At 39.9% G+C, this 25970-nt stretch overlaps 1 protein-coding gene across 7 annotated transcripts in view; it reads left to right on the top strand.

Annotated features, from left to right (window-relative positions):
* The window catches only part of Bmpr1b (bone morphogenetic protein receptor type 1B), a 340275-nt gene that overhangs the window by 307175 nt on the left and 7130 nt on the right, over positions 1 to 25970 (top strand). For all 7 annotated transcript variants that reach the window (XM_052730762.1, XM_052730764.1, XM_052730763.1 and 4 more), the window contains 5 exons: positions 610 to 748; positions 8091 to 8283; positions 9056 to 9353; positions 22998 to 23173; positions 25223 to 25353. In XM_052730762.1, coding sequence (XP_052586722.1) covers positions 610 to 748; positions 8091 to 8283; positions 9056 to 9353; positions 22998 to 23173; positions 25223 to 25353 — 937 coding nt within the window. The remainder of the gene's footprint in view (positions 1 to 609; positions 749 to 8090; positions 8284 to 9055; positions 9354 to 22997; positions 23174 to 25222; positions 25354 to 25970) is intronic.

Here is a 25970-nt window from a genome sequence, read left to right as displayed (position 1 = left end):
CCTTATTTCCTGACGAAAAGATTCCTCTAGTATTATAACATTTATAGAGCAAACATTAAGATAAACTAATTTAGTTATATAAAAGTTTTTTAGTCAAGAACTTATTTTCTACTTTGTGAAATATAGAGGTTTAAATGTCCATATCATTTGAGAATCCTAATATTCAACCATAATATTTTATAAGTTCATAAATTAGTTGATTAAAATAAAATTTTGAAGACATTACAATAGCATGTTTTAAAGTTTAACTTCATGTCATGGTTATTGTATTGTCTTGTACATTTTCGTATGTGAAAGAGTCTCCTTGCATACTTTTATAAATGAAAAAACTTGTATATTTAATAACCTAGGGAACATAAAGGAAATGTTTCTAGGAAACAGATATTAGAGCTACTTGGAAATACTAACAGAATGTAGTCTGCTTGTATAGTAATTGACAGACATAGAAAAGAAAACTTATACATGATTGAATGAAAAACATTCCAAGGGTAGCAAATAGCATTTGATCTTGTGTTTGTTGCTAAATTCCATGATTGTTGTTTTTCTGTGATGTTTTGTATCTGTCATTGCATTTAAGTTTTTAATACTATCTTCCTCGTCCATGCTTAGGTATAAAAGACAAGAAGCCAGGCCTCGGTACAGCATTGGGCTAGAGCAGGATGAGACTTACATTCCTCCTGGAGAGTCCCTGAGAGACTTGATCGAGCAGTCTCAGAGCTCGGGAAGTGGATCAGGTCTCCCTCTGCTGGTAGGAGAAGAATATAACACGAATTCCAAAGAAATGTGTTCTGAGGGGAATGTCTGTTTCACCTTCCTTACAGAGCAGTAGACAAGAAGGCTCTGTGCCCTTGGGTGTCAGATCTTAGCTGTGGGACTTCCTGATAACATTTGCCATACAGACAGTGAGCTTATTGTTCTCTAATATAAGTGTCTGGTTAAAGCCAGACCCTCAGACATCCTGATGAAGAGTGAGTTAGAAACATTAAATGTTTTTGGTGAGGATAGCCTTACTGTACTTTGACCTGGCTACGGAATGCAAAAGTATTACCCCCGACATCTGCACAGAAGGAAAGCTGCGGTTCAGCTGCAGGCTGAGGTTTCAGGCTGAGGTCTGTGTCATCTGTTCAGGAAAGGTTGAATTTCTGATAGTAGGGACTGTCACCTTCAGCAAGAACATATGCAAATCCAACATGTCCATTCCAAATCCAGGTCACTTCCTTGGCTAAGAAAAGTGCTTGGTTCTTTTGTAGACCACAGAGGAAGGTTGGTGGAATTAAGGATAGAAGTAATTTTAATGAAAACTACTTTCCTTAATGAGCTTTATTATTTTAGAGAGAGGTAGGGCGTATATGAATATGTGTGGGTGCACACATGTCATGGTGTCCATGTGGAAGTCAGAGTCAACTTGTAGGAACTGGTTCTTCACTCTGTGGTTATGGAGGATTGAACTCAGTCTCAGTGGCAAGCCCCTTCCCTCACTGAGCCATCTTGCTGGCCCCTTAGAGACTGGAGATTGACTGTCTGACTTCAGGCTCGGATTCTGACTTGCGTGTCGTCTTCTGGACTTGTTTCGTTTCATCTGACAGTCTCGGATTTACCTTCATAGTTCGGTTTTGAGATCAAACAGAGAACAACTTATGCATGTGCAGCCATGTTAGTCACGATAAGCAGAATGATAGTACTTAGGACTTTAAAAATTGTCCAGGTTCTGATGGTCAAACTGTTTTTTTATTTTTATGATTTAATTCATGAGTAGCAATTCTAACTACAGTATTTGTAACTCTTTAGTGTGGTATTTTTTTTTTAAAGTACAAGTAGTGAAACTCACTGGTATTAATGAATTAGATGCTCTTGGAAATGTAACTGATTTGAACTTAGTTTCTCCTACCTCATCTTATGAAGCTGTTGTTACCTTTCTTTATTCTTTGAATGCTGCTTTTAGTCTTTGCCCAGATGCAATAGTCTAACACCTCCCATTGTCTACAGATCTCCTTTTCTCAGCTTCATATGAACAGTTTCTAAACTCCACCTGACTCCTCTCTCTCTTCCTGCTCCCCTGCTGCAGCCTTAGCTCCAGCATTGCCTCTGAGCAGCTCTTCTCCAAACAAAACACGTCTCTATGTTTTCAAATGCAATCACTTTATGGAACATTCTTCTAGTTTATGGTTCCAGGCCTCCTTCATTTTACCTCTCAGCCCTTCTCATTTATCTCAGCCTAGAGTCTAGGTATCTTTCGTCATGACATTGTCCTTTTACTACTAATGTTGCAGTTTAAATGATGTACCTTACTTGGGGGTGGGATGTACTCCTTTGTATTCGCTTCCTATCCTTCCCAGAGTCTCTCCAACCCATTAAGCAGGATGCTCAGTCATTTGATGTAAAAAGCTTTCGGTTCTAGAGTTTTACCATCCTCAAGGACCTTGTTTCTATATCCCAGCCCACCACCAATGTTTGGCTTCTCTCTCTGTATCTGCTTCTTATTGCTGCAATAAAATACTAGAGAAAAACAAATTCAAGGAAGAATTCTTAATTTTTATTTAATTTTTTTCATACACTATGTTTTGATTATGTTTTCCCCTCTCCAACTCCTCCCAGATCCTCCCTACTTTCCTACCCACCCAACTTCATGTTCTTTCTTGTTCTTGTTCTCTCTCGAAACAGAAAACAAAACATAACAAAACAAAAAAAGAACAAAACAAAAAACTAATATTACAAAATACCCAAACAAAGCAAAAACCCATAAAAAATTCATGGACTATGTTTTTTTTGTTGTTGTTGGACAATAACTCTTAGGCCTGGGATCTGCCCTGGAATGTGATTGATATACCCAGTGACATTCCATTGGAGAAAACTGACTTTTCCTTTGTCAGTAGGTATCAGTTGCAAATAGTTTCTTGGTTAGGGGTGTGACCCTGTATCCACTTCCTATTCTTGGTGCTAGGATTTTGTCTGGCTGGAATTATGCATGCTGCTATAGTTTCTGTGACTTTATATGTGAATCAGTCCTGTTGTGCTGAAGACACTGTTTCTTTGGAGTTATTCACCACTTGTGGCTCTTACAATCTTTCTGCTTCCTTTTCCACATAGATCTCTCAGCCTTGAGTAAAGGGGTTTGATGAAACATTCCATTTAAGACTGAGTGCTCTGAAGTCTCTCACTCTGCATAGTGTCCAGTTGTGGGTCTCTGTGTTAATTCCCATCTACTGCAAGAAGAAACTTCTCTTAGGAGAGTGGAGTGACATAGTTATCTATGGGCATAGAAATATGTCATTAGGAGTAATTTGTTAATATTTTACTCTGGTGGAATAATAATAGTAGGCTTTCCCCTAGGCCCATGACTTATCTAGCCTGAGATCCTTGGCCACTTCAGTAGTGTCCAATGTTGATTCAGTCTCATGGAATGGGCCGTAAACTCCATCAGAAAGTTGTTGGTGACTCCCATAACATTTGCCACCGTTGCACCAGTATATCTTGCAGGCAGGTCACTGCTGTAGCCAACAGGGTTTGTAGCTAGTAATTACTGATGGTTGCCTTTCTCTTCTGATGGTGTCCTAGAATGGTTAATAGTATTGCTTTTCTTGCTAGATTGGCTGGGTTGTCCAATCCAGAGATTATCCTTTATAAATGTGTTCCTCTTAACTATTTGTAGTAGTCACATTAGATAAAAAGCCATGTGATCACTAATGATGGAGATATAGTCTAAGAAATGCATCTCTAGTCATTTTTATTGCCATGTGAACATAAAGGCATGTTTTTACACAAAGTAATGTAGCTCTGTTACCACTAGGGAATTTAATCTTATAATATCATCATTGTTTATGCAGATCATGGTTGACCCAAAAAAAAATATGTACCACTTGACTGGACTAGAAATATAACCTTGTATTAATTTAGGGATATAGACCCAGTTAAGTTAATTAGTTAGTATATGGAGAAGCCAAATTCTAATTCAGACTTGTGAGCCTCTAGAATCCATGCTACTGAAATTCTTAACATGTGAAGTAAACGTTAGTTGAATAAGGAAATATAAGTGGATAGCAGCATAGAAAAGAGGCTCCCAAGAGATGGAGATCCATGAAAAAGTTATACAGTCTAAGCATCATGGCTAAAATATCTAGTCTTAAGATGTGAGCTTGAGATAAACATTGGAGCAGAACAGAGTAGTAATGGTATTATTAAGGGAATGGTGCTCATACCTTATGACTGATTGGTTACTTATTTTCCTAACACAGTGGGAAATTTTTATGCTTCATCTATGTACATATTCGTGGACATAGTATTTTTCAAGTTACTTTTGGAGACCTCTCTTTCTATTTCTTCCCTTTTCAAAAAGAAGTGATATAATAGAACTATTTGAAGAATTAAGATATAATATGATTTTCTTCTCTGTGAAGTATATGTACACATTTACTATATAACATTTGGAGTATTTTACATATCTCTGTATAGTATATGTTATATAATAAAATACTACTATTTGTATCCTACTTATTTGACATTATACAGGAATGCAAGGCAGTTTCTTTTTTTTTTCCTAAACTGTAACCCAGCTTTTATTTATTTATTTATTTAGTCTTGTTTTATATACATTTGTGTTTTTGCCTTCACATATGTGTCTGTGTGAGGGTGTTGGATCCCCTGGAACTGGAGTCACAGACAATTGTGATCCACCATGTAGGTGTTGGGAATCGAACCTAGTCCTCTGGAAGAGCAGTCAGTGCTCTTAACCTCTGAGCTATCTCTCCATTCCTTGGAGGGAGAGGTGTCTTCCATACTAACCAGGCCTGACCCTGCTTAGCTTCCAAGATCAGACAAGACTGGGTGCTTTCAGGGTGGTATGGATATAGAAACAAGGTGGTTTCTTTACTCAACATTAAACTCTTAAATTTGTATTTATTTTCATTTTTGTGTGCATTTCTCTATGTGTGAGCACAGTCTCTCATGTGCTACATGCTTATGTACTATGGCAGATATGAAGTGGTCAGAGGACAACTGTCAGGAATAAATGCTCTCCTGTTGTCTCACTAGATCTGGGAGTAGAACTCAGATCATTATTCCTGGGTACAGGAGCTTCTAACTACTGAGCCATCTTGCCAGCTCAATATTAAAGCTCTTGAATTAAGCCTAGTTAAAGTCTTTCCCATATGTATTAGTTCAGCCTAACTAAGCCAAATATATGTGTATATTTGTGTTTGTTCACACACACGTGTTTATGTGTGTTGCTAACTCAGTGATATAGAATATTGAACATTGGTTTATAACAACTTGTTTTCTTTTCTTCATGTGTGTACACAGATGTATACATTATAGAAAATAGATGTCTAACCATTAAATGAAATGACAATATTGGAATAGTGATTATATATCTATATCTATATGTATCTATCTATCTATCTATCTATCTATCTATCTATCTATCTATCTATAATTTATAGCCAGTGCACATGATAAAATTCTCTTTTTAGAATCAGAGTTACAATAATTAAATATTCCAGACATATGCTGGTCATTTTTCTATGGCAGGTAGCTGAGATAGCCAGCTAATATAGAAAAAAGCTTTGTTTGGTCTCACAAGGTTAGAGGTTTGTCTGTCGTTGCTTGTCCTCTTTCTTTGGGCTTATGGATGCACACTGAGGTGAAAGTGCATGGCAGAGCATAACTGTTCATCTCATGGCCAGGAAGTGAAACTAGAAATTGAGAGTCCTATAATTATCTTTTATTATTTTATATTTTAATTTATATTTTATATTTATATTTTATCATTCCCTGTGACCTCCAGAGCTCCTACTAGATAGACCCCATGTCTTAACGTTCCCACTTGCTCATACTTAAAGCAAGCTGGAGACCAAACATTGAGCACACAGACCTTTGCGTGACACTTCAGATAGAAATTATAGCAAATTCTTGTAAATTTTATCTGCACACTCAACTTTTTTAAAAAAATGTGCATATGATTTAGATTGAAATTTTATGTGCAGAAAGAGAAGAAAACATTGGTGAAATCAAAAACTGGAATCAGTTTTTAAATTTTAAACATATGTTCAGGTTCTTGGATGATATAATCTTAAAATGTGAGTAAAATTCTGTTTCCAAGTCTAACTTAATGGCTGAGTGTCTTGGAGGTCTGTTGTTTCTGTCCCACTGACATTGCTGCTGCTGCCAGTGTGTTCGCTAGAGAAGACCTCTCATTGCCAGAAAAGAAACAGAGCTGTTTGTTAGGCAGGATTCCACAGACTCACAGAGCAATGCTTGTGCATCTGTAAAGTGAATATGCTTTCATAATTGTGGTAGGTTTCCCTCCAAGTGGATAACTAAGTGCTTTGTAGCTGCCTCTCAGCTGCCTGGTGCTCTCGTGATGCTTCTCTCATCTTGTCAAGAGTAGTGGACATATAGTATACCAAAGGTTGCCTCATCCCGAGTGCCTAACTCTGTGAGAGGAGGGCTACTTTACACATCTGCTTGTTTGCTTATTTCCACCTCACTTTGTGCTTCCTAGACCAGTAGTCATTCTTTAATTTTTAACTTTATAAAAAAACTTTATAAAGTTTTTAAATAAAACTTTATTTAAACTTTAACTTTATAAAAAAAATACCCTTTTGCAACAGGATTTCATTCTGTTATCAGTGTCACTAACAGTTTTAAGAATGAACTCAGGACCTCTTGAATAGATATTATCACCCAACATGGAGACACAAAAGAATCCTAATTAAGGAATCTGCAGAATAATATCCGTATCCTAATCCTTAGAATCTGTAATGCAGGAGAGACTTAGGCTGCTAGCCCATGGACTAGGCAATGAGAGAATTCTAGATTATGTGGATTGATTATCACAATTGAATGATCCTAAATATTACAGAAACAGAAGGGAAAGCTTTAAGCTTTTACCTGATGTATCACTACGAAGATGGCTTTGTATTTATTATGGTAAAATTTTGCTAGTATCATGTGCTAGTTTCCTTGTTTATTTATTTGAGATAGATTATTCTCTGTAGATCATGCTGCCCGTCAACTCCCAGTCTACCCACTTGTCCTCCTGAGTCCTGAGATTATGGGTGTGTGCCCCCAGCCCTGGCTGTTAATTCTACTTTCAAGATTATGTAAACCGCCTCAAATAGTTACTCCTTATAGCCAGGAAACCATTGATAAAGTACAGATGGTATAAATACCATGAAGACAGAGTCATTTAATTTCTGTGCTGCTTAACTCAATGGTTTCCCCTTTGTTTTTATGAATTTTGTAATTCTTCAGCTCTATTTTATAGAGTATTAAATGAGCCTTCTCTCCAGCATGTTAACCTTCGTTTGCCAGTTCTCCTGCATGGACTACTATTTTGTGTCTCTATTCTGCATTTTTTTTCACTGAAACAAATGCCTCTTTCACTTCAGATGTACAGTTTTCTCCTATCTCACCTTGCTTGCCTAGTCTTCATTTAGTTTCTTAAACATTTTCTGCAGCTACTTGGCACTTTGTAACTAAAAATTCCACTGTATAATCTAAAGGGGTTCAAGCCTGCCAGGCTGGGAGTGCTCAGTCTCATTTACAGTGGCGTTTTCTTTTTGTTTTGTTTCTTATGAGCTCTCCTTTCCCCCTTCATCCCCCCATTTTGTTTTTATTTTGTTGTTTGTTTGTATTCCTCTGCTCTTCTCCATTTTTGGAATTTTGATAAATTTCCTTTTGCAGTCAATATTTTTTGTCTTATTTAACAGATTCATGATTTGTTATATGGTGGCAAGAATTCCTTCAGAGTATTTAATCAATTATTATAACAGTAGAACACTTTGTTCTGTTGGGTATAAGTTACTGTGAAACCATTTGTCCTTTTGTCTCTGTGAAAATTGCAGTAGGTAGAATGGAACATGTAACGATTGGGTAGCAGTATTTGATGATTTAAAATTGACAATCATCCATCTGAAATACACTTAAAAGAGAACAGCAGAAATTAATAAATACAAATAACTCATGTGTATAAAGAATAATATTGACTACATATTTTTACATGCAGTCATTGTCCCCACCCTCCCCCTGGAGAAAAGCTTAAACATATCTGCAGTGCTGTAAATATACTAAGAACACGTTTTGGGCTTTGCCAGGTCCAAAGGACAATAGCTAAGCAAATTCAGATGGTGAAGCAAATTGGAAAAGGTCGCTATGGGGAAGTGTGGATGGGAAAATGGCGTGGAGAAAAGGTAGCCGTGAAAGTGTTCTTCACCACCGAGGAAGCCAGCTGGTTCCGAGAGACGGAGATCTATCAGACGGTCCTGATGAGGCATGAAAACATTCTGGGTGAGTCACAGTCTACACAGCGATAGTTGGGGTTTTGTCACATTCTTCTGTTTTCCCTCCACATCTGCATATGAACTCATCTGTCTAGACCTGTTATGAAACTTACAGACTCTTTCTTTTTGGCATGAGCCCAGAGCCCATAAGCTTCTGACAGAAGATGTCACAGGAAGCATGACTGCGGTGCTTCTGTGCATGGGTGGTGGCCTGGAAATGCAATACTCACCAGTGATTTTTTTTTTCCTTCAGAAACAGGAAGTACAAATGAAATACTAGAATTTCTTAAGGTTTTTTTTTTTTTAAGGAATTTGAAGGACCACATTTGAGTTTAAATATTGTGAAAAGTTACAGGCAATTTTATTTGCAGAGTTTATTTGTAGCAAGAATTTATGTTCAGAATTGATTTTCTTTTCCTTTCCTTGGGCTAGACATGATCTGCCTGGGTCATTTGAGTAGGAGAGGACCCAGTCAGTTAAGTAGAAGGCCTGACTCAAGCATTTTATACAACATGCCTTGCTTGTTACTATAATACCATAAAGGGATTCAGTACCACTGATTGGAGAGTGGCTTCAGATCCAAAGTCTTGTGTTTTTTTTTCTCCCTCTGATTTTGATCACCCCTGCTTGGTATTAGTAATTTAACACTCTCATAGGCATAGTCAGAAAACTGAGCAAGATGTTAAACCAAAGAATACGGAGAGAGAATATTTGAACATATGAAATATTGCTCATTCCGTCCAGGAAACATCTAATCCTTTTTACTCTTTGCCTTTTAGGGTTTATTGCTGCAGATATTAAAGGGACTGGGTCCTGGACTCAGTTATACCTCATCACAGACTATCATGAAAATGGTTCTCTTTATGACTATCTGAAATCCACCACCCTAGATGCAAAGTCTATGCTGAAGTTAGCCTATTCTTCCGTCAGCGGCCTATGCCACTTACACACAGAAATCTTCAGTACTCAAGGCAAACCAGCAATCGCCCATCGAGACTTGAAAAGTAAGAACATCCTGGTGAAGAAAAACGGGACTTGCTGCATAGCAGACCTGGGCTTGGCTGTCAAGTTCATCAGGTTAGCATCCAAGTCATCAGATGCCCACTTTAAGATGCTTTCTGAGTGTTCTAGTTACTTTCCATTCCACTGTCCTAGGATAACTCAGTGGTTGAGGCATATCATAGACTTCTACTCTTTTAGAGATTAAAAATGTCACCATTTTCTTGGTAACATGATGTGTTTGGGTCAGTCCTATAAGAAAGAAGGGGGAGAAAGCCATGGGGAGCAAGCCAGTAAGCAGCTCTCCTCCATGTCTTCTGCTTCAGTTACTGCCTTCAGGTTCCATCCTTGACTTCCTGCCCTGACTTTTGTAAATGGACTTACAAGCTGTAAGGTGAAACAAACCCTTCCCTCTCCAAGTTGCTTTCAATAGAGACCCTAACTAAGATGATGCTTGAGAAACTGCAGCCAGAGTTCTGCATAACATTTGTAAATAAGGGTAGATTTCAGGAAGAACCGGCAGCTATGTGGCCATGTAAAGGCCATGCTTTACTTGTGTGTACTGTAAGGATTACTTCATAAATGTTTGTGAGGAGTACTGTTAACTATAATAGTTAACTAGTAACTCTTAAGGAACAAAGCACTGTTATAATGTACCTTAAATAAAGAACACAGCACCTGGACACACATACCCAGACTTGCGGGTGGTGGTGTGCAGACCCTGCAGGCTCCTCAGGACATTGATAGCCTCTACAGAGTAGGGAGGGTTTCACACTCAGGAGCTGGGACTCTCTCTCTCTTTAATCAGCATAGCTCCTTTTAACCTAGGACATGTGTCCGACCCTGGGACTCTCTCTCTATTTAATCAGCATAGCTCCTTTTAACCTAGGACATGTGTCCGACCGTGTAACCCAGGGCAAAGTCACACATTTAAACGTTGTTGCTCTCATTGCACTTTTGTTTTTGTAACTCAGCTGTCCAGTTCTCCAGTCTGAACTCTGTAGATGGTGATAGACATCTTGTTACAGTGGGAGGAGGTTGGACACAGCAGGTGGGGATGACTTCCAGGAAATGGCGCCTCTAGCCTGAAAAGAAAAAGGTTCATCTGGGAGCTAGTAGTGAAGAAACTACTGCATAACTACCTTTAGGATACTCAGTCCAGGCTGACCCTGGAGTACATCTCTATTGCATAACTACCTTTAGGATACTCAGTCCAGGCTGACCCTGGAGTACATCTCTATTGCATAACTACCTTTAGGATACTCAGTCCAGGCTGACCCTGGAGTACATCTCTATTGCATAACTACCTTTAGGATACTCAGTCCAGGCTGACCCTGGAGTACATCTCTACTGCATAACTACCTTTAGGATACTCAGTCCAGGCTGATCCTGGAGTACATCTCTATTGCATAACTACCTTTAGGATACTCAGTCCAGACTGACCCTGGAGCACATCTCTGGCTCTCCCTTTGGATATCTCCCAAGGAAGATTCTAGAGCGTGTAGAGAAGGACAAAAGGGAGAGCTGGGGAGATGATTACAAGAAAGGGCTAATGGGTTTCCATTTTCCTCCTGAATGTAAAATCTGAGATGTGGTTTAATAATGAACTCAGATAAGTGGAGGGCTTCACCATGTAGAGACAACAAATGAAAACTTAACAAAGCAAGTGAATTGTGCTATAAATTTAAGTTTGAGACATGAGTCTCACCCTATTTAATGATTTAAAGTATGAAATCCAGTTTCTCTTCAGAATTCATGTTTGTGAACGGCAACCCTTTTTAAGTCTACTCTACAACAACCAAGCAAACGTACATAAGTAATTCATCTGGTGTGCCTCTAGTTCCCAGACTCTACTCCTCTCCTAGTTAAATTTCTCCAAAGCAGTTCCAAGGAGTAATAGTCCTCTGCTGTCCCCTCCCCTGGCCTGCTTTATTAAGAAAGCATCTCCGTGTGCAACCAGAAGCCCTCGCTCTTTGTGACACCACTGTCCCTGGAGCCCAGAGTGCTCTCAGCATCATTGCACAATGTATCTGTGCTTCAGGCTCCCTCTCCTCCTGAGACTGATTCTACTCATCTCCCACCTTTAAATATTTCCCTGGGTGAGATTTCCAACTGTATCTCACCTTTTTTCTAGCTTCGAGTTTGGCTGAACTGTGTTAAAACTTGGAATGCCTAAATTTTTATTTGTACAGTTGAGTGAGTTCTATCTTTTTGAAATTCATGCTTTACCTTAGTATTATGGTTAACCCCACTATACTATTTCATCTACATCCTTGGGTAAAGCATTGTACATTACTTCCTTTCTGTCTTTCTGATTTCCAGTCTTTTCTTCAGGCTGCAGAATTTATTTTATCGAAGTGCAGTTTGAATGTCATCATAATTTCACCGTTTCCTGTGGCCTTGTGTTAAAATGTAGTTAGGGTCCCTTGCTGTGGTGAACTCTTTTCTGATGTTGGGCTTTTCTCAAGATTTGTTCCCACCATGCTGCTTCTGAACACATTCTACTTCTCACACCCTCAAGTGCTGTTTTTCATATCTGTATAACTTACATCCCTTTTCTGTTTAACCACCACTGATCTTCAGAGTGCACGGACATATGTTGTTACTCATAAGCAGCCCTATACCAAGTGTCAAGGCATTTCTCACACTGCTGCAGTGATCATTGGCTTCTTATCTTTCCCTCCTGGTAGAGAGTAAACAGAGCACATGTCTGTCAAAGTTCTATCCCCAATGTCTTTGCCATGATTGTGGAGGTGTTTAAGTTTTGCATACTAGGTAATGGAATGAAAAGAAGAAAAGCATGTTATCCTAGCTTCAGAGAATCTGCACATTCTGGACTACGCCCTTCATAACTGTACTTTGTACCCATACTTGATTTGTCTTTCTTTTGCAATACTGAACCTCTGTGTTTTCTCCTCACATAGCCCATGCTGCCTGATGCTTTGCTTTTGCATTTAGAGTCCCTAGCGTGGAGCATCCTGTCTTTCCATGTACACTTCCCAAGTCTCCAAAATGCCCCTTAGTTAGTACACCCATCCACACCTAAGAGGAAAGAAACCACCTTCTGAATTCTCTGGCCCATATCTACCTACAGCTATTGTTACTTTGGAATATGCCTCATCTCTCCTACTACTCATTGGTACCTTGAGAGCCAAAGCCATGTCAAATCCACCATGGATTTCCCTTTTGACATGACATAGAGAATTACTGCTACTGTTTTAAATCCGAAAATGTAAGGACAGTAAAGTAATTGAGGCAACACCTTCCTTGTGGATCTTAAAGTAAACGGAGTTTTTGTTTCTGAAATTTACGTTTGTTTAGGGTAATGAATTAGATGATCTTTCCAATTTCATGTGGATCCTGACTCTAGGAAGAGGAGGAGGCTCTTAAGGGATAAATTGAGGTATCTTAGGTATACAATGTCCTGTTCATCAAAGGAGAAGATGAGGATGCTGGCTTCACAGACTCATTTCCCTATGCAGATGGAGGATGTATTGGATGATCTCAGACATTTTTATTTTCTGTCTGTCAGAATTTTGACATCTTCCATTTTTAGTGCTGGGTACAAGCCTTGCTTTACATATTTCTCTGATTTTTACCCTTTATAATGATTTGCATTGTGTGTCTGTCCACGTGCAGCTGTATAGAGTGTTTTATTTCACACGGAGTCAAAGCTAACCCATGTTCATATGTGAATTTCCTGTGAGAACTCAATCTTCACTCTTGTTTCTGTATAGGCAGTAAGTGGTCTCTTAGGCTTTGGGGTAATTTCTGGAAGGTTCCCAGCGAACTTGAGAATCACAGAGAGCTCTGTTGGTGCCCTAGGGACTTTCTGTTCACATAACACTTTTGCTCTCATTGGCTTCTTTTGCTGGTACATTTTCTACCTAAAGGAGATGTAATCCAGGTGATGTTGAAGATCCCTGATGTCCCTGGGGAGGAGAAAGCAATGCCACATGACTTGCCTTGAAGGAATGCACTTAGCCTGGGTGACTCGCTCTCTCAAGCAGCTTCCAGTCCTTTACTGTGCAAATACAACAACATTTTCTTATAGAAGAAATAAATCCTGGATCAGGGTATCTCAGATGTTAAATCTTAAACAGAAAACTTACAGTGACAAGATTGGGCTGTTTTATAGATCTCCCCACTGATGGTTGTGAGTTGTCCAAGTACAGAAGAGGATTGACTCTACATAGCAGATACTGAATTTCCTGAGCCCTTATGATGTCATTTTCTGCACTGATATATATATATATATATATATATATATATCAATCAAATGTATGTACATAACACACATATGCACACACATATACATTTATACACATATATATGCATTATATACATATGTACATATGTATAGAACACATATAATATATATATAATGTATGTGTATTTATTATAGCTTTTAAAATCCTGATATCACATTTATAGAACTAAGCTTATTAGTGATGCAGCCAACACTCCCAGTAAATGTCTTAGCAGGTGTCCCCATCTCCCTTCTTTGGAGTTTGGAGTTCTCGTTCTGAAGTTCTGAAATGCATTGAGATTTTTAGGAATTTGATTTTTGAAACATTGTTTTAGTTCTTCTATTTGTTGTTGCTGCTGCAATACAGTACCTGACAAGAGGAAACTCCAAGCTCATTGTGGCTCACTGTTTGAAGGTCTGTCTACCATGACAGGGAAGCCAGAGCAGCAGGGAGGTGAGGGCACATTCTACTCACTGGCAGGAAGCAGGGAGAGATGAATGCTGCCTCCTTTCTGTTCAGTCCAGGACTCCAGCCCATAGAATGGTGCTGCCCACATGTAGTGTGGGGTCATCTCACCTTAATCCACCCAGTCTAGAAAACTCCTCACAGACATGCCTGGAGGTTTTTCTCCTGGGTAATTCTAGATTCTGTCACTTTGTCAATAAATATTAACCACTACAAGCGTTGAGCTCCAGTGAAAAGCGTAGCAGAAAATGTTCCACACCCAGCCAGGGAGCTTATGCATGTACAGGGGTCAGCTGAGTAAATTGGTTCCACCGCCACTGGGAAAATAATACAGGAGGCACAAACAATGTGTGCATATGTCTGTGTAAGTCTTTCATATCACACTTAGGATGTATCTAATGTGACAAGAGATTTACTATTCCTTCCTGTGTATTGTCTATAGTTTCAAACATCCATTGTGAGTGTCACGCTCACCAACCCCTTTTTCACATGTCTTCTCATCACACTTCCTTCACGTGTTCTTTCAAAGGGCTGTGCTTGGGTTTTTAAAGCTCAGTAGATTATTCAAGATGTCCAGTGTGTATTTACTCTTTCTCTGTCCTTTTAGCTCGTTCCCTCCTCCTCTCCCTTGGTTTCTCTCCCTCTTTCCTCTGTGTTAAGCATAGGTGGTTTCCTGAAGGAGGCCCACCCCCAGGGGCAGAAGGCCGGAAGTGGAGCCCTGCTGGTTTACTGCTCCATTCCTGCTTGTCTCTCATTGTCACAGTGGGTTCTGCCCATGCCCTTCAGGAAACTCATGTCCAGAATTTGTGTCCCTGGGGAGTGTGCACTGCGGGGAGCTACAGACCAGGATTTTCCATGACTCACTCTTCTTGCCAGAATTGCTGGTACAGACTTCTGATTGAGAAGCATAATTATTAGTACAAGAGATATTGAATGTATATTAAGGCTAGCAGAGATATCATTTAAAACTCCCTTATTCTCCACCTTCAAACTTCTCACTTGACCTTAAGCATGCACTGAACACATTAGACACACCTACTCACTAAGTCTGTGGGTGTTGAAGGGTGCCCTGCAGGTAGTGTGCTTGGGATTGAATCAGCCTGGGTAAAAGAGTGCTCTGGCTGCCCGAGAGAATGAAGCCAGTTAAGGTTTCAATCTTTATTTTCCCAGTGTGGCAGCATTCTAAATGTAGCCAGTGGTCACATGCATTTCCCAGTTGTGGGAAATGGTTCCTCTGATCCTCTTGGCATAGTAGTCCTGCCTGGTACCTTACTGGCCTGCTCATATCTCATCATTACCTGTCTTTCTCTACGTCTCGGCTGAGCCCACACAGCGTCAAGTTCTTTCCCCCTTGCCTCCCTCCTTACTAGAAGCAGTAGCCAGGAGAATTCACATTTACTCTGTAGATGAATGGTCTTGTTATATAAGAAACACAGAGCCAATGCAGAGATGAAAGCCCAAGAGATCAGAGCTAAAAACCTTACCCTTCCCTGCTGCTGTTGTCCTCTTCCGCAAGAGACCTACTTCCTGTCTGTTTGTCTTTTTTATAGACTTTCTATTCTGCCTTCTCATTGGTTGTAAACCCAACCACACGACCTCCTCGTCACTGCCTGTCTGTACAGACCTCCAGGTCTTCTATGGTTGGTATTGAGATTAAAGTCGTGTGTCTCCATGCTGGCTGTATCCTTGAACACACAGAGATCCGCCTAGCTCTGCCTCCCAAGAGCTGGGATTAAAGGCGTGCACCACCACCGCCCAGTTTCTGCTATGGCATGCTATTAGCTCTGACCCCCAGGCAACTTTATTTATAAAATCACATTTCAGTACAATTAAAATATCACCATAACGTCATCATCCTGGCCTGGGCTAGAAGAATCACTTGATTTCAGACACTCCAGAAGCCCTTTGTCATCCCTGTGAATGAATCTCTGGTTGTTTTTGCTGTCATAATACTGCTACCCAGTGTCATAACACTGCTAGGCAGTCAGAGATGCAAACTCGACTCCTCATTCTTTACTGAAGCCAGCTCGGCAGTTTGAAGTTCAAATAAAATGAGTTTTATATTCCACCTTTATGTATTCCACTCAATCTATGTATATATCAAAGTGTTAAAACAGAAAGTGAAGAACTGTAAAAGGCCTGGCAGAAAGGAACTCTTCTAAAGAGAAATTTGTGTCTCTAAACCTGCCTATCAGAATACTGAAATGATGGACCCCAAAGAAATGGGAATTTACCCAGGAATCTCATGCTGGGAGAAGGAAAGGGCCAGAACCAGAGGGGAATTTGGCCTCCAGGAAGAACTTTTAAGGGATTCTAACAACTCGTCAGAATGAAGCCCAGGCAAGAGTGGATCAGTAGTGAGTGATACCACATCTTGAACAGTTGCTTAGAATGTGCACATCCTTGGCCCTCTGTTTAAACTAGATCTTACTTTAGAGATGGGCTTGGGAGATTTGCTGGATCTCATTGTTCTTCTTCCCAATGTGGTCACCTTGCATATATCTCCTTTTCTGTTTAAATATTAGAAAATGAGTCTTTATCCTCTGCATTCTTATTTTTAATTTAAAGCTTTTTTGTGTGTGTGGGTTTCACATCATGCTGTTGGGTCCAGGGTCACAAAATAATGGGGACAGACCACCAAAGTCTATTAAACCAGAAGCAAACTTTATTCCAGAAAAATTGAAGAAAGAAAAGAAAATCACCAAGGGGCACAAAAAGCTTATCAGCAAGCTGAGAGCAGAGCCAGAGTTCAGGATTCTGAAGCTGTGGCCCCAGGGGTGGGTTTCAAGCCTCTATAAAGTAAGCATCAGGCATAGGGTGTATGCTAGGAGGCAAGTAGAGACAACTATTAAAAGTTAACTTTAGTCCAGGCAGTTGTTGGCTATAAGGGGTAAGGGGATTAAAAGTTCACCCCTGGCTGTTGATAGAGGAACTGGCTGTAAAGCAGAGAGCCATTGTCAGAAGTTAACCTTTAGAGCCAATGACTGTCAGCTTTTATTTTTTTAGGCTTATGATTTTATATTTCTATATTCCTGGACCCTTCAATGCACCCTGATACCATTCATCTGCCCATCCCTTCTTATCTGTCTTCTGCCATTTCAACCCTCCCCCACAAAAAAATGAAAATTGAAAAGAAAAAAAAAACATCTCATCATGGAAGCTATAGTGTGGCCTAGTGTGTCACACAGTATACCCTTAGTTCATACATCTTTACTTGCAAGTGTTCATTGCAATGAGTCTGGTCTGAGGCCTCTGGCTTCTGCTATACTATTAACTGGGCCCTCACTGGGGCTCTTCTTGGATATTCTGTGGTTTCCCTGTGTCATGGATACCCTGCAGTTTTGGATCTGCAGGACCGGCCCCCTTATGTGCTCCAGCAGTTAGGCTTTGATTTTTTTTGATTTTTTGATTTTTGATTTTTTGAGACAGGGTTTCTCTGTATAGCCATGGCTGTCCTGGACCTCCCTCTGTAGACCAGGCTAGCTTTGAACTCAGAGATTAGCCTGCCTCTGCCTCCCAAGTGCTGGGATTGGCGTGGGTGTGAGTAAGCCAGAGGAGGGCTTGAGACCAGGAAAAGTGGCCCTGCCTCTTGCTGCCTGCTGGTCACCAACTGCATCACTCTGGAGAGTAGGCCCTGCACCTTACCTGTGGCTTTTGCATCGACATTATTAATCTTCAAGTCACATTTATTTTCTAACTCTGCTTAAGTTTATAACTCCTTGGTCTACACATTAAGAAGAACAAAAGCTTGGTTGGGTCTAGTGGGGATATTATAATTATAATTATGAAATTATAACTGAGACAGTTTGTTCCTATAATTCTCTAAAGCCTTTGCCTCCATCACCAGCCTCTGGGATTAACCCCACTGTTCTCCATAGGAAAGGTAAAGAGAACCTCCCACCTTTCTCCGTGGGAAAGGTAAAGAGCTCATATTTCCTTGATATTTAATGCAGGACCCACATTTATGACAGAGTATTTTCAGTTCTTAGCAGACATCCATTTTCTTAGCTAATTTTATCTAATAAATCACTTTTGAATTTCAAGGTCTTATGCCTATAGTTTATCCTTAGTCTTTAAAATATACCCTTTCTAGTCATTGATCCTGCTGGGTTATATTAAATATACTTATGGTATATTCAATAATGCATATTTGTACTTATAATATATTATAAACTTACATAAGGCATTTCAAAGGGCAATTATGTTACAGCTGAATATTAACAAATGATAACAGCTTGCCTCATTTTTTCTAGTCTTTACAATAGAAATCAAACATTGAATATAATCTTGTTCCCTTCCCCATTTTGTTCCTTTTTATGTCTCCTAGAAGTAACCGATATCTTGTTTATACTTCCTGTGTCCAGTTGTGTGATTTGGCAGTTCACATATGTAGCTGCTATTGCACCTGCAGTTACTCTGCGGGTTGGAGTTATTCTCTCCACTCCTGTACCCTTTTTACTATATGCATCTTTTCTTGCTGACTTTGTCGCTCAATGCTCTGCACTCCTCCATAGGAAAGGAGATTAGAATAAGCTGAAGACCCCTGACCTTGTCTGCTCCCTTCTTTCTCTTTGACTCTTTTTTTTGTGACCCTCTCTCTATCCTCTTCTTATATGCATAGCAGCTTCTGAATCCACTTTCTTTTTTCTTCCTTTATAATTCACACACCAGTGGTCAACTTGATTTCCAATTTTGGTCTTAAAGATTAATAGAAGCTCATTTTTTCTTTTACTTGAGAACAGGTATGATCCTACTGAACATCAAAGACATTAATTATCCCTTAATTGATTTCTTTCTTTTGTTTGTTTGTATATTTTGTTTGTTTGTTTGTTTTTTTGAGACAGGGTTTCTCTGTGTAGCTTTGTGCCTTTCCTGGGACTCACTTGGTAGTCCAGGCTGGCCTCGAACTCACAGAGATCCGCCTGGCTCTGCCTCCCGAGTGCTGGGATTAAAGGCATGCGCCACCACCGCCCGGCCTTGTTTGTATATTTTGAGATTATAATTTAATTACATTTCTTCCATCTCTTTCCTCCCTCTAATCCTTCCTATATACCATACCAACTCTTCTCCAAAATATTGGCCCCTTTCCCCCCATAGATTGTTATTGCATACATATGTTTATATATACATATATATTACTAAATATAACTTATTGAATCCATATAATATTACTTGTGTGTTTTCACGACTAACAGTTTGAACTGGACAACCAGTTGGTATACTCTACCCTGGGGAGGGCCACCTCTCCTTCTCCCATCTTTACTCAGATGCCTGTACTTCTTTGTGTATGGTTCATGGCTCCATGGGCTTTCCCCCACCCAGCTTAGCGTGTTCATTGGTGTCATCCTTGTTCAGCTCATGCTTGATGTATAGCCTCTGATGTTACTAGGAGATGCAATCTCACAGCAAGTCCCTGATCCACTATACTTTCTAACATAGAAACATGCCCGATGGAAGAGGCAGAACTCTATCTTAGAGAATATGAAATCTGATAGTATCCAGAAGGAGTTACCTACAATTTGCATGTTTGCTGTTTAAATGTGGTGGTGAAGGCATTTACTGTTAGCTTAATAGTAATCTTTCACAAAATCTGCTTGCCCAATAAAATTCCATCTATGTGGATATTAGTTCCAATTCATTTTTGTGGTTTTTATATAGCAGTTTTACATCTCTCTTTAAATTATCCATAGCAAAGCAGGCCTTTTCATTCTTCCCAGTTCATTTTTTTCCATACTGCGTGTAAGCTTTGTAATGAGTGAAGATGAATTAGAGCATTCATCTTCAGGGCCATACCAAATGACTGTGGCAGATATTCAGTGCTTACAGGAACTTAAAGTCTTTACATTGTTAGATACTTATTCAAGTACTTCTAGGGAAGATATTTTCTGCTAATTATAGGGAAGATGCTATTCCAACACTGTTGGGAGACACAGGGGTGGCAAAGGAAAGGGAGAAGGAATGGCCATCCCAAGCATGTGGGAGGAACTGCTGTCTGCAGTTGATGGACATTGAGAAACTTGATCATTTTCTGTTGGACTAGTTGACAGGGGAAGAGTTGGAGATGAAGGGGAAGAGTCTAGAGATGGATCTTGCTCATGTTGTTTGGTAGCAGTTACCTTTCAGTTCCCCAGCAGAGATGTATCTTTACCACACATTCCCAACCACTGCCCATCCTCCTAGTTCCAAATAGACATAAAGGAGCTAGAAGAGTGGAGCTGTTAAAAATCTTTACCCCCTGGTGTAGCTAGAGTTTTCCTGCCTGGCCCACAGTCAGGATAAATCTCTGACACCCACCAGTCCCACAGCCATCCAGACCCAACCAAATAAACACAGAGACTTATATTGGTTACAAACTGTATGGCTGTGGCAGGCTTCTTGCTAACTGTTCTTACAGCTTAAATTAATCCATTTCCATTAATCTATACTTTGCCACATGGCTTGTGGCTTACCGGCATCTTCACATGCTGTTTGTCATCATGGCGGCTGGCAGTGTCTCCCTGACTCAGCCTTCCACTTCCCAGTTTTTTTCTCCTCCTTGTCCCGCCTATACTTCCTGCCTGGCCACTGACCAATCAGTGATTTATTTATTGACCAATCAGCAACACATTTGACATACAGACCATCCCACAGCACTTCCCCTTTTCTTTTCTTAAAAAGGAAGGTTTTAACCTTTACACATCTCCAAAGTCAGCTTGGTATATTTGGGAATTTGGGCGTAGCTTCTCTTACTACTTCCTGCTGGAGGGGGGCACTGTATCTTCTGGGGAAACAAAGAAAATTTTAGGATCATGGAGTAGTCCGTGAGGCTGTATCGTCTGAGCCAGTTGCCTTGAAACCATTCTGGATGTTGGATCATCTGGGCCTTGGTGTCACCTTTCAGGGGATCTTGGCTGGTCAAACCTGATGTATCTTAATCTGGAACAAATCCATAGCCTCTGGCTTTCTGTGGGAACAAAAGCAGAATCTCCTTTCCAAAGCAACATATTCTTATATCCACATTTTGAAGTCAAGGTACCTTTAAAATATACATTTTGGCATAACTCTACAGCTTTTACAATCAAATGTTTTTCTTCAGTTAAAAATCCCAAAGAGACAACACAATCCAGATTCTCTGTGTAATATTCATCTTTACGTGGCTTATTTTTTATATTAATTTTACTGTCTCTTTAAAGACTTTATTTTTTAAAACTATGTATTTTTTTCTATAACTGTATATATCACCTTTTTTTTGTCTCTTTCAAGCCTACGTATATTTTACACACATTGTAAACTATTACATCTGAATCTGTCTTATTGTGAATCTATTGCTTTAAGCTGCAGCAGCTGTGGCTGCTGGCTCCGCCCACCTCAGCTTCCCAACATGGCGTGGTACTTTACCACCAGCTCTGGGAGCTATCGTGGGTCTATGCTTTTATCCAAGCAGCGTGTAGCCCAGAAACCTCTTTTTTTTGTTTTGTACTAGCAAAGTCTAAATCCACCATGCAGCTTAATGTGCCACTTGCAGAGGCCTCATTCCCACCATACTGCCGGTCGAGCGTGCACGCTAGGAACCCACCAGTAGCTCAAACTGGCAGCTGCTGCTCATTTGAGAGAGACAATTAGGAAGCTGTTTTAAGCTCCATTTTAGAATCTTTTTTCTCAGTTTCTAGGTGGAAACTCTTGCCACCACGTTGGACGCCATTTGTAGCTAGAGTTTTCCTGCCTGGCCCACAGTCAGGATAAATCTCTGACACCCACCAGTCCCACAGCCATCCAGACCCAACCAAATAAACACAGAGACTTATATTGGTTACAAACTGTATGGCCGTGGCAGGCTTCTTGCTAACTGTTCTTACAGCTTAAATTAATCCATTTCCATTAATCTATACTTTGCCACATGGCTTGTGGCTTACCGGCATCTTCACATGCTGTTTATCATCATGGCGGCTGGCAGTGTCTCCCTGACTCAGCCTTCCACTTCCCAGTTTTTTCTCCTCCTTGTCCCGCCTATACTTCCTGCCTGGCCACTGACCAATCAGTGATTTATTTATTGACCAATCAGCAACACATTTGACATACAGACCATCCCACAGCACCCTGGGGCCAGAATATATCTCCAGCTCTCCTGATCCACTCTTGGGTGTCCTAGCCTAAGATGATTCTTGCTTTCCTTTCTCAGTATATATTTTTGAATATAATTAGAGCCCTTAAGCTATCCTTTTCCCTATAATTTTTTTCTGTCTAAATCCTTAAAATTCCGTAATTGGAACCACTATTAAATTCTTCTGATGATTAAAAGAGACCCATTATAACACACACAGACAATATGTCAATGAAATACCTCCTTTGTACTCACTGATAATAGTTATCAGCAGGGATAGCAGGAGGGAAACTTTTCTTTATTAGTTCTTTGGGAGTTACCAGTTTAATACAGTGTGTTGGATGATGCTTTCCCATATGACATTTTTTCTAGCTTCCCTTTAAACCTATTTCTGGCATACTTTCCTCTCTCGTAAAATATTATTAAGATGTTTAAACCAAGTTGATAGATGTACTTACCAGTTATAAGAGGAAAGTGATTAAAATGTACAGAGAAGAAAGGTACATTTTGGGTATTTATTTGCCACTGTTTATCTTTTGAGACAGGTTTCATGTAAGTCAGGCTGACCTCAAATTCATTACATAGCTGAGGCTGGCCTTGAACTCCTGATTCTCTTGCTCTACATCCCAGGGTTTTGGATTATATGTGTATACTACTGTGCAAAGCTTTTCTTAGATATTTAATAATAGTTGACAGATTAATTTTGTAGTAATATAATTTTGTGTGTTGGGGCTTCATTCTCATTTAGTTGCATATGGTCTGGATGTTTAATCTATAAATGTTTAATTTTCACTGAGAAATATTGTTTGAGGAATTGTTTTGTTCACTGCACGTTTTTCTCTTTGCATTGCCACTGACATGCTCTTTCCGAGAGCCACAGCGGCCTCTCCAGTGTTGACAATGCCTGCTCGCTTTGCTTTCCCTCAGTGATACAAATGAGGTTGACATTCCACCCAACACACGGGTTGGCACCAAGCGCTATATGCCTCCAGAAGTGCTGGATGAGAGCTTGAATAGAAACCATTTCCAGTCTTATATCATGGCTGACATGTACAGTTTTGGACTCATCCTCTGGGAGATTGCAAGGAGATGTGTTTCTGGAGGTAAGAAGGAAATGTCTTTAAAGAGCTACTACTCCTGGGAGATGTTTACAAAACCTTTCTGATCAGAAAGGATTAAAGTTGGTGTATTACAAACAGTCTCAGATTTTCTTTCCCTTCCCCTTTATTCCTGTTGATGCTGTCTGAAACCTTCCAGGAAATATCTATCAGAACCATCTTTGAGTGGTTATCTCCTCCCCTACTCTGACCAGTGAATTTATGGTTCTAGACTCACCGCCTGCTTCCCCTGGCTTGTCATACATCACCTTCTGCTTCTCTTTCTACCATCTCACTTCTCTCTTAGACTTTCTCCAACATATCAACACCCTCCTCTCCTACCCCATTCCACTTCTCCTTGCCTACCTGCTGGACCTCATTCCCAACCCCACTGCCACATTCTCTGTGCTTCCTCTGCAGATGTAGCCCAGAGACATTGGAGAGTGGGACACCCATTCCTGAACACTCATTTTTTTTTTGTCAAAAGGAAAATATTGTTATTGTTCATAATGATTTTCCCACAAGCATAAGAATTTCTGATTAAGACGAGCTGCTTGACATGAGTTCTGGAAGCCATACTCTGGTCCTCTGAAAAGGCAGCAAGTTCTCTTAACCACTGGTCCATCTCTTCAGCCCCTGGTTCTGCCTGTGTCTCATGTAGTTTTTTTTTATACCTACCTAACTATCCATCAATCCATCCATGTAATGAGTTAAATAGATACAGTCTTCACCCTCAAGATGTTTCTAGGTCAGTGTCTCTAGAGTTAGAAAGTGCTCAGATGAAGTGATGTCTCTTGTGAGTTGGGCCCAGTAGTTCATTACCCTGGGTACTGAGATTACAGTGAATCAAACAGAAGAACAAGAAACGCAGATGGAATGTAATAATGCTGTGTAGTCAAAGCAGGTGTCCATGACTGACAAACAGGCAATGAGTTTGAATTGCTTGAAAAAAGTTTAGAATCTTTGGGTCCTTTATAGTCTATATGAGTTTGAATTTTCAAAAACACAAAAACCAAAAACATAACACATACCCCAGATTTTGCCTGAATAAATCTCCAGTGAAATTTATTATTGTTATTTGTTTTTTGAGACAGAATCTCACTCTGTAATCCAGGTTGACCTGGCATTCTCTATGCAGTCCTGCCTACCTTTGAAAGCAGAGCTGTGAACTCTGCCTCAGGTTCCCTAGTACTCATAGGTATATGCCGTCATCCTATTAAATGTAATGCTCTAGCAAATGTAATGCTCTTAGAACTCAATGGTTTCATCCTGTTCAGGTCAACAGTGACAGCATTTCTACCAAAAGCAGCTTAGGAAAGAATCTGGGAGGTTGTTCAGAAACTCCGTCCATCACTGGAGGACACGAAGAGCTCATTAGATAAGGCTGACAAAGAACATACTAATAGCCTACCTTCTTAAAGGACAGGGCAAAAATTTTAAAAAGTAAAATTAGTTATTAGACAGGATGAGGTAAATAAAATAGAAAGTTTAAAGAAGAAAAAGAAAATCACATAACTTTCAAACCTAAGATGAATCATTGATGATATTTTTGGATATACAACTTTCCAATATTGAATGTATAAAACTTCTTATGATTAAACACAAATAAATGAATCTGACATTTGTTTAAGTAGGCTACTCTTCCAAACTTATGGTGTTCTTGGTCTCATATGCCAGTAATAAGAAGCGGTTACATGTGATATGGCATTGATTCAAGATGTGTCTTCTAATTTTACATTGAGACTTACTACGGACTTAAAAATATAACTAGCTCATGCAAGTTGTGGATGCCTGTGTAACTCAGCTTTTGGAAACCAGCCGTTGGCTCGGGGGACCGGGGGGAGGCTTGCGGACCTATGATAATATGTGTCATTGGGTTTCCTATTGTTTTTTATAAACTAAGTTGTCATTTGGGTGATTTTCAAGATTTACTTCATTGTTAACCAGAGCCTATATTTAATATTGATAGTTTATTTGTTAATTGAGGAAAGTTGTATGTTAGGCATATTCTTACCAGTTCGTAGGAAATAATATTAATAAAAAACATGCCTTTAGGTATAGTGGAAGAATACCAACTTCCCTATCATGACCTGGTGCCCAGTGACCCTTCTTATGAGGACATGAGAGAAATTGTGTGCATTAAGAAGTTACGACCTTCATTCCCCAATCGGTGGAGTAGTGATGAGGTAAGGCCAGGCTTGGGGGAGGGTACGGATGACTTCTAGATACATTTCTGCTTTGCCAAAATTATTTTTTCTCTTTCCTTTTAATTTATTCTATGTGTCTCTTGCATCATGTATCCTGATCCCATTCATTTCCCTGTCCCTTTGCACCTGCCCTCTGCCCTTACACCACCCCCAAAATAAAACAAAATTTAAGAGAAGAAAGGGAAAAGAAAAAAGGGGGGTCATTTAAAAATCTCATCATGGAAGCTGCGGTGTGACACACTAAGTCACGCAGTAAATTCCTTTTTGTCTGTGTACTTTACTTGCAAGTCATCATTGCAAAGAGTCATTGATTTGGTTTGAGGCCTCTGTTACTATTGTACTATCAATTCTGGACCTTCACTGGGCCTCTTCTTGAATATCTTGTTGTTGCCCTGTGTTGTGGAGATCCTGAAGCTTTTGGTCTGCAGGTCAGGTTCCTTCATGTGTTCCAGCAGATCATAGATGGGGTGGATGTTGGGGCGGATCAAGTCATAGCCCTAGTTCTGGGCCTGGGCTGCTGTAAGGTTGGTCCACCTGCCTGTTCTCTCCTGTTCTCACCACCAGGGGGAGCTCTCCAGCATTGCCTTGGCTAATTC

The sequence above is a fragment of the Peromyscus californicus genome, unplaced genomic scaffold, assembly GCF_007827085.1.
Source record: "Peromyscus californicus insignis strain IS unplaced genomic scaffold, ASM782708v3 Scaffold_9__1_contigs__length_137607984, whole genome shotgun sequence".
Taxonomy (NCBI): domain Eukaryota; kingdom Metazoa; phylum Chordata; class Mammalia; order Rodentia; family Cricetidae; genus Peromyscus; species Peromyscus californicus.
The sequence above is the reverse complement of the archived record's forward strand: the minus strand, read 5'-3'. Positions and strand labels throughout refer to the sequence as shown.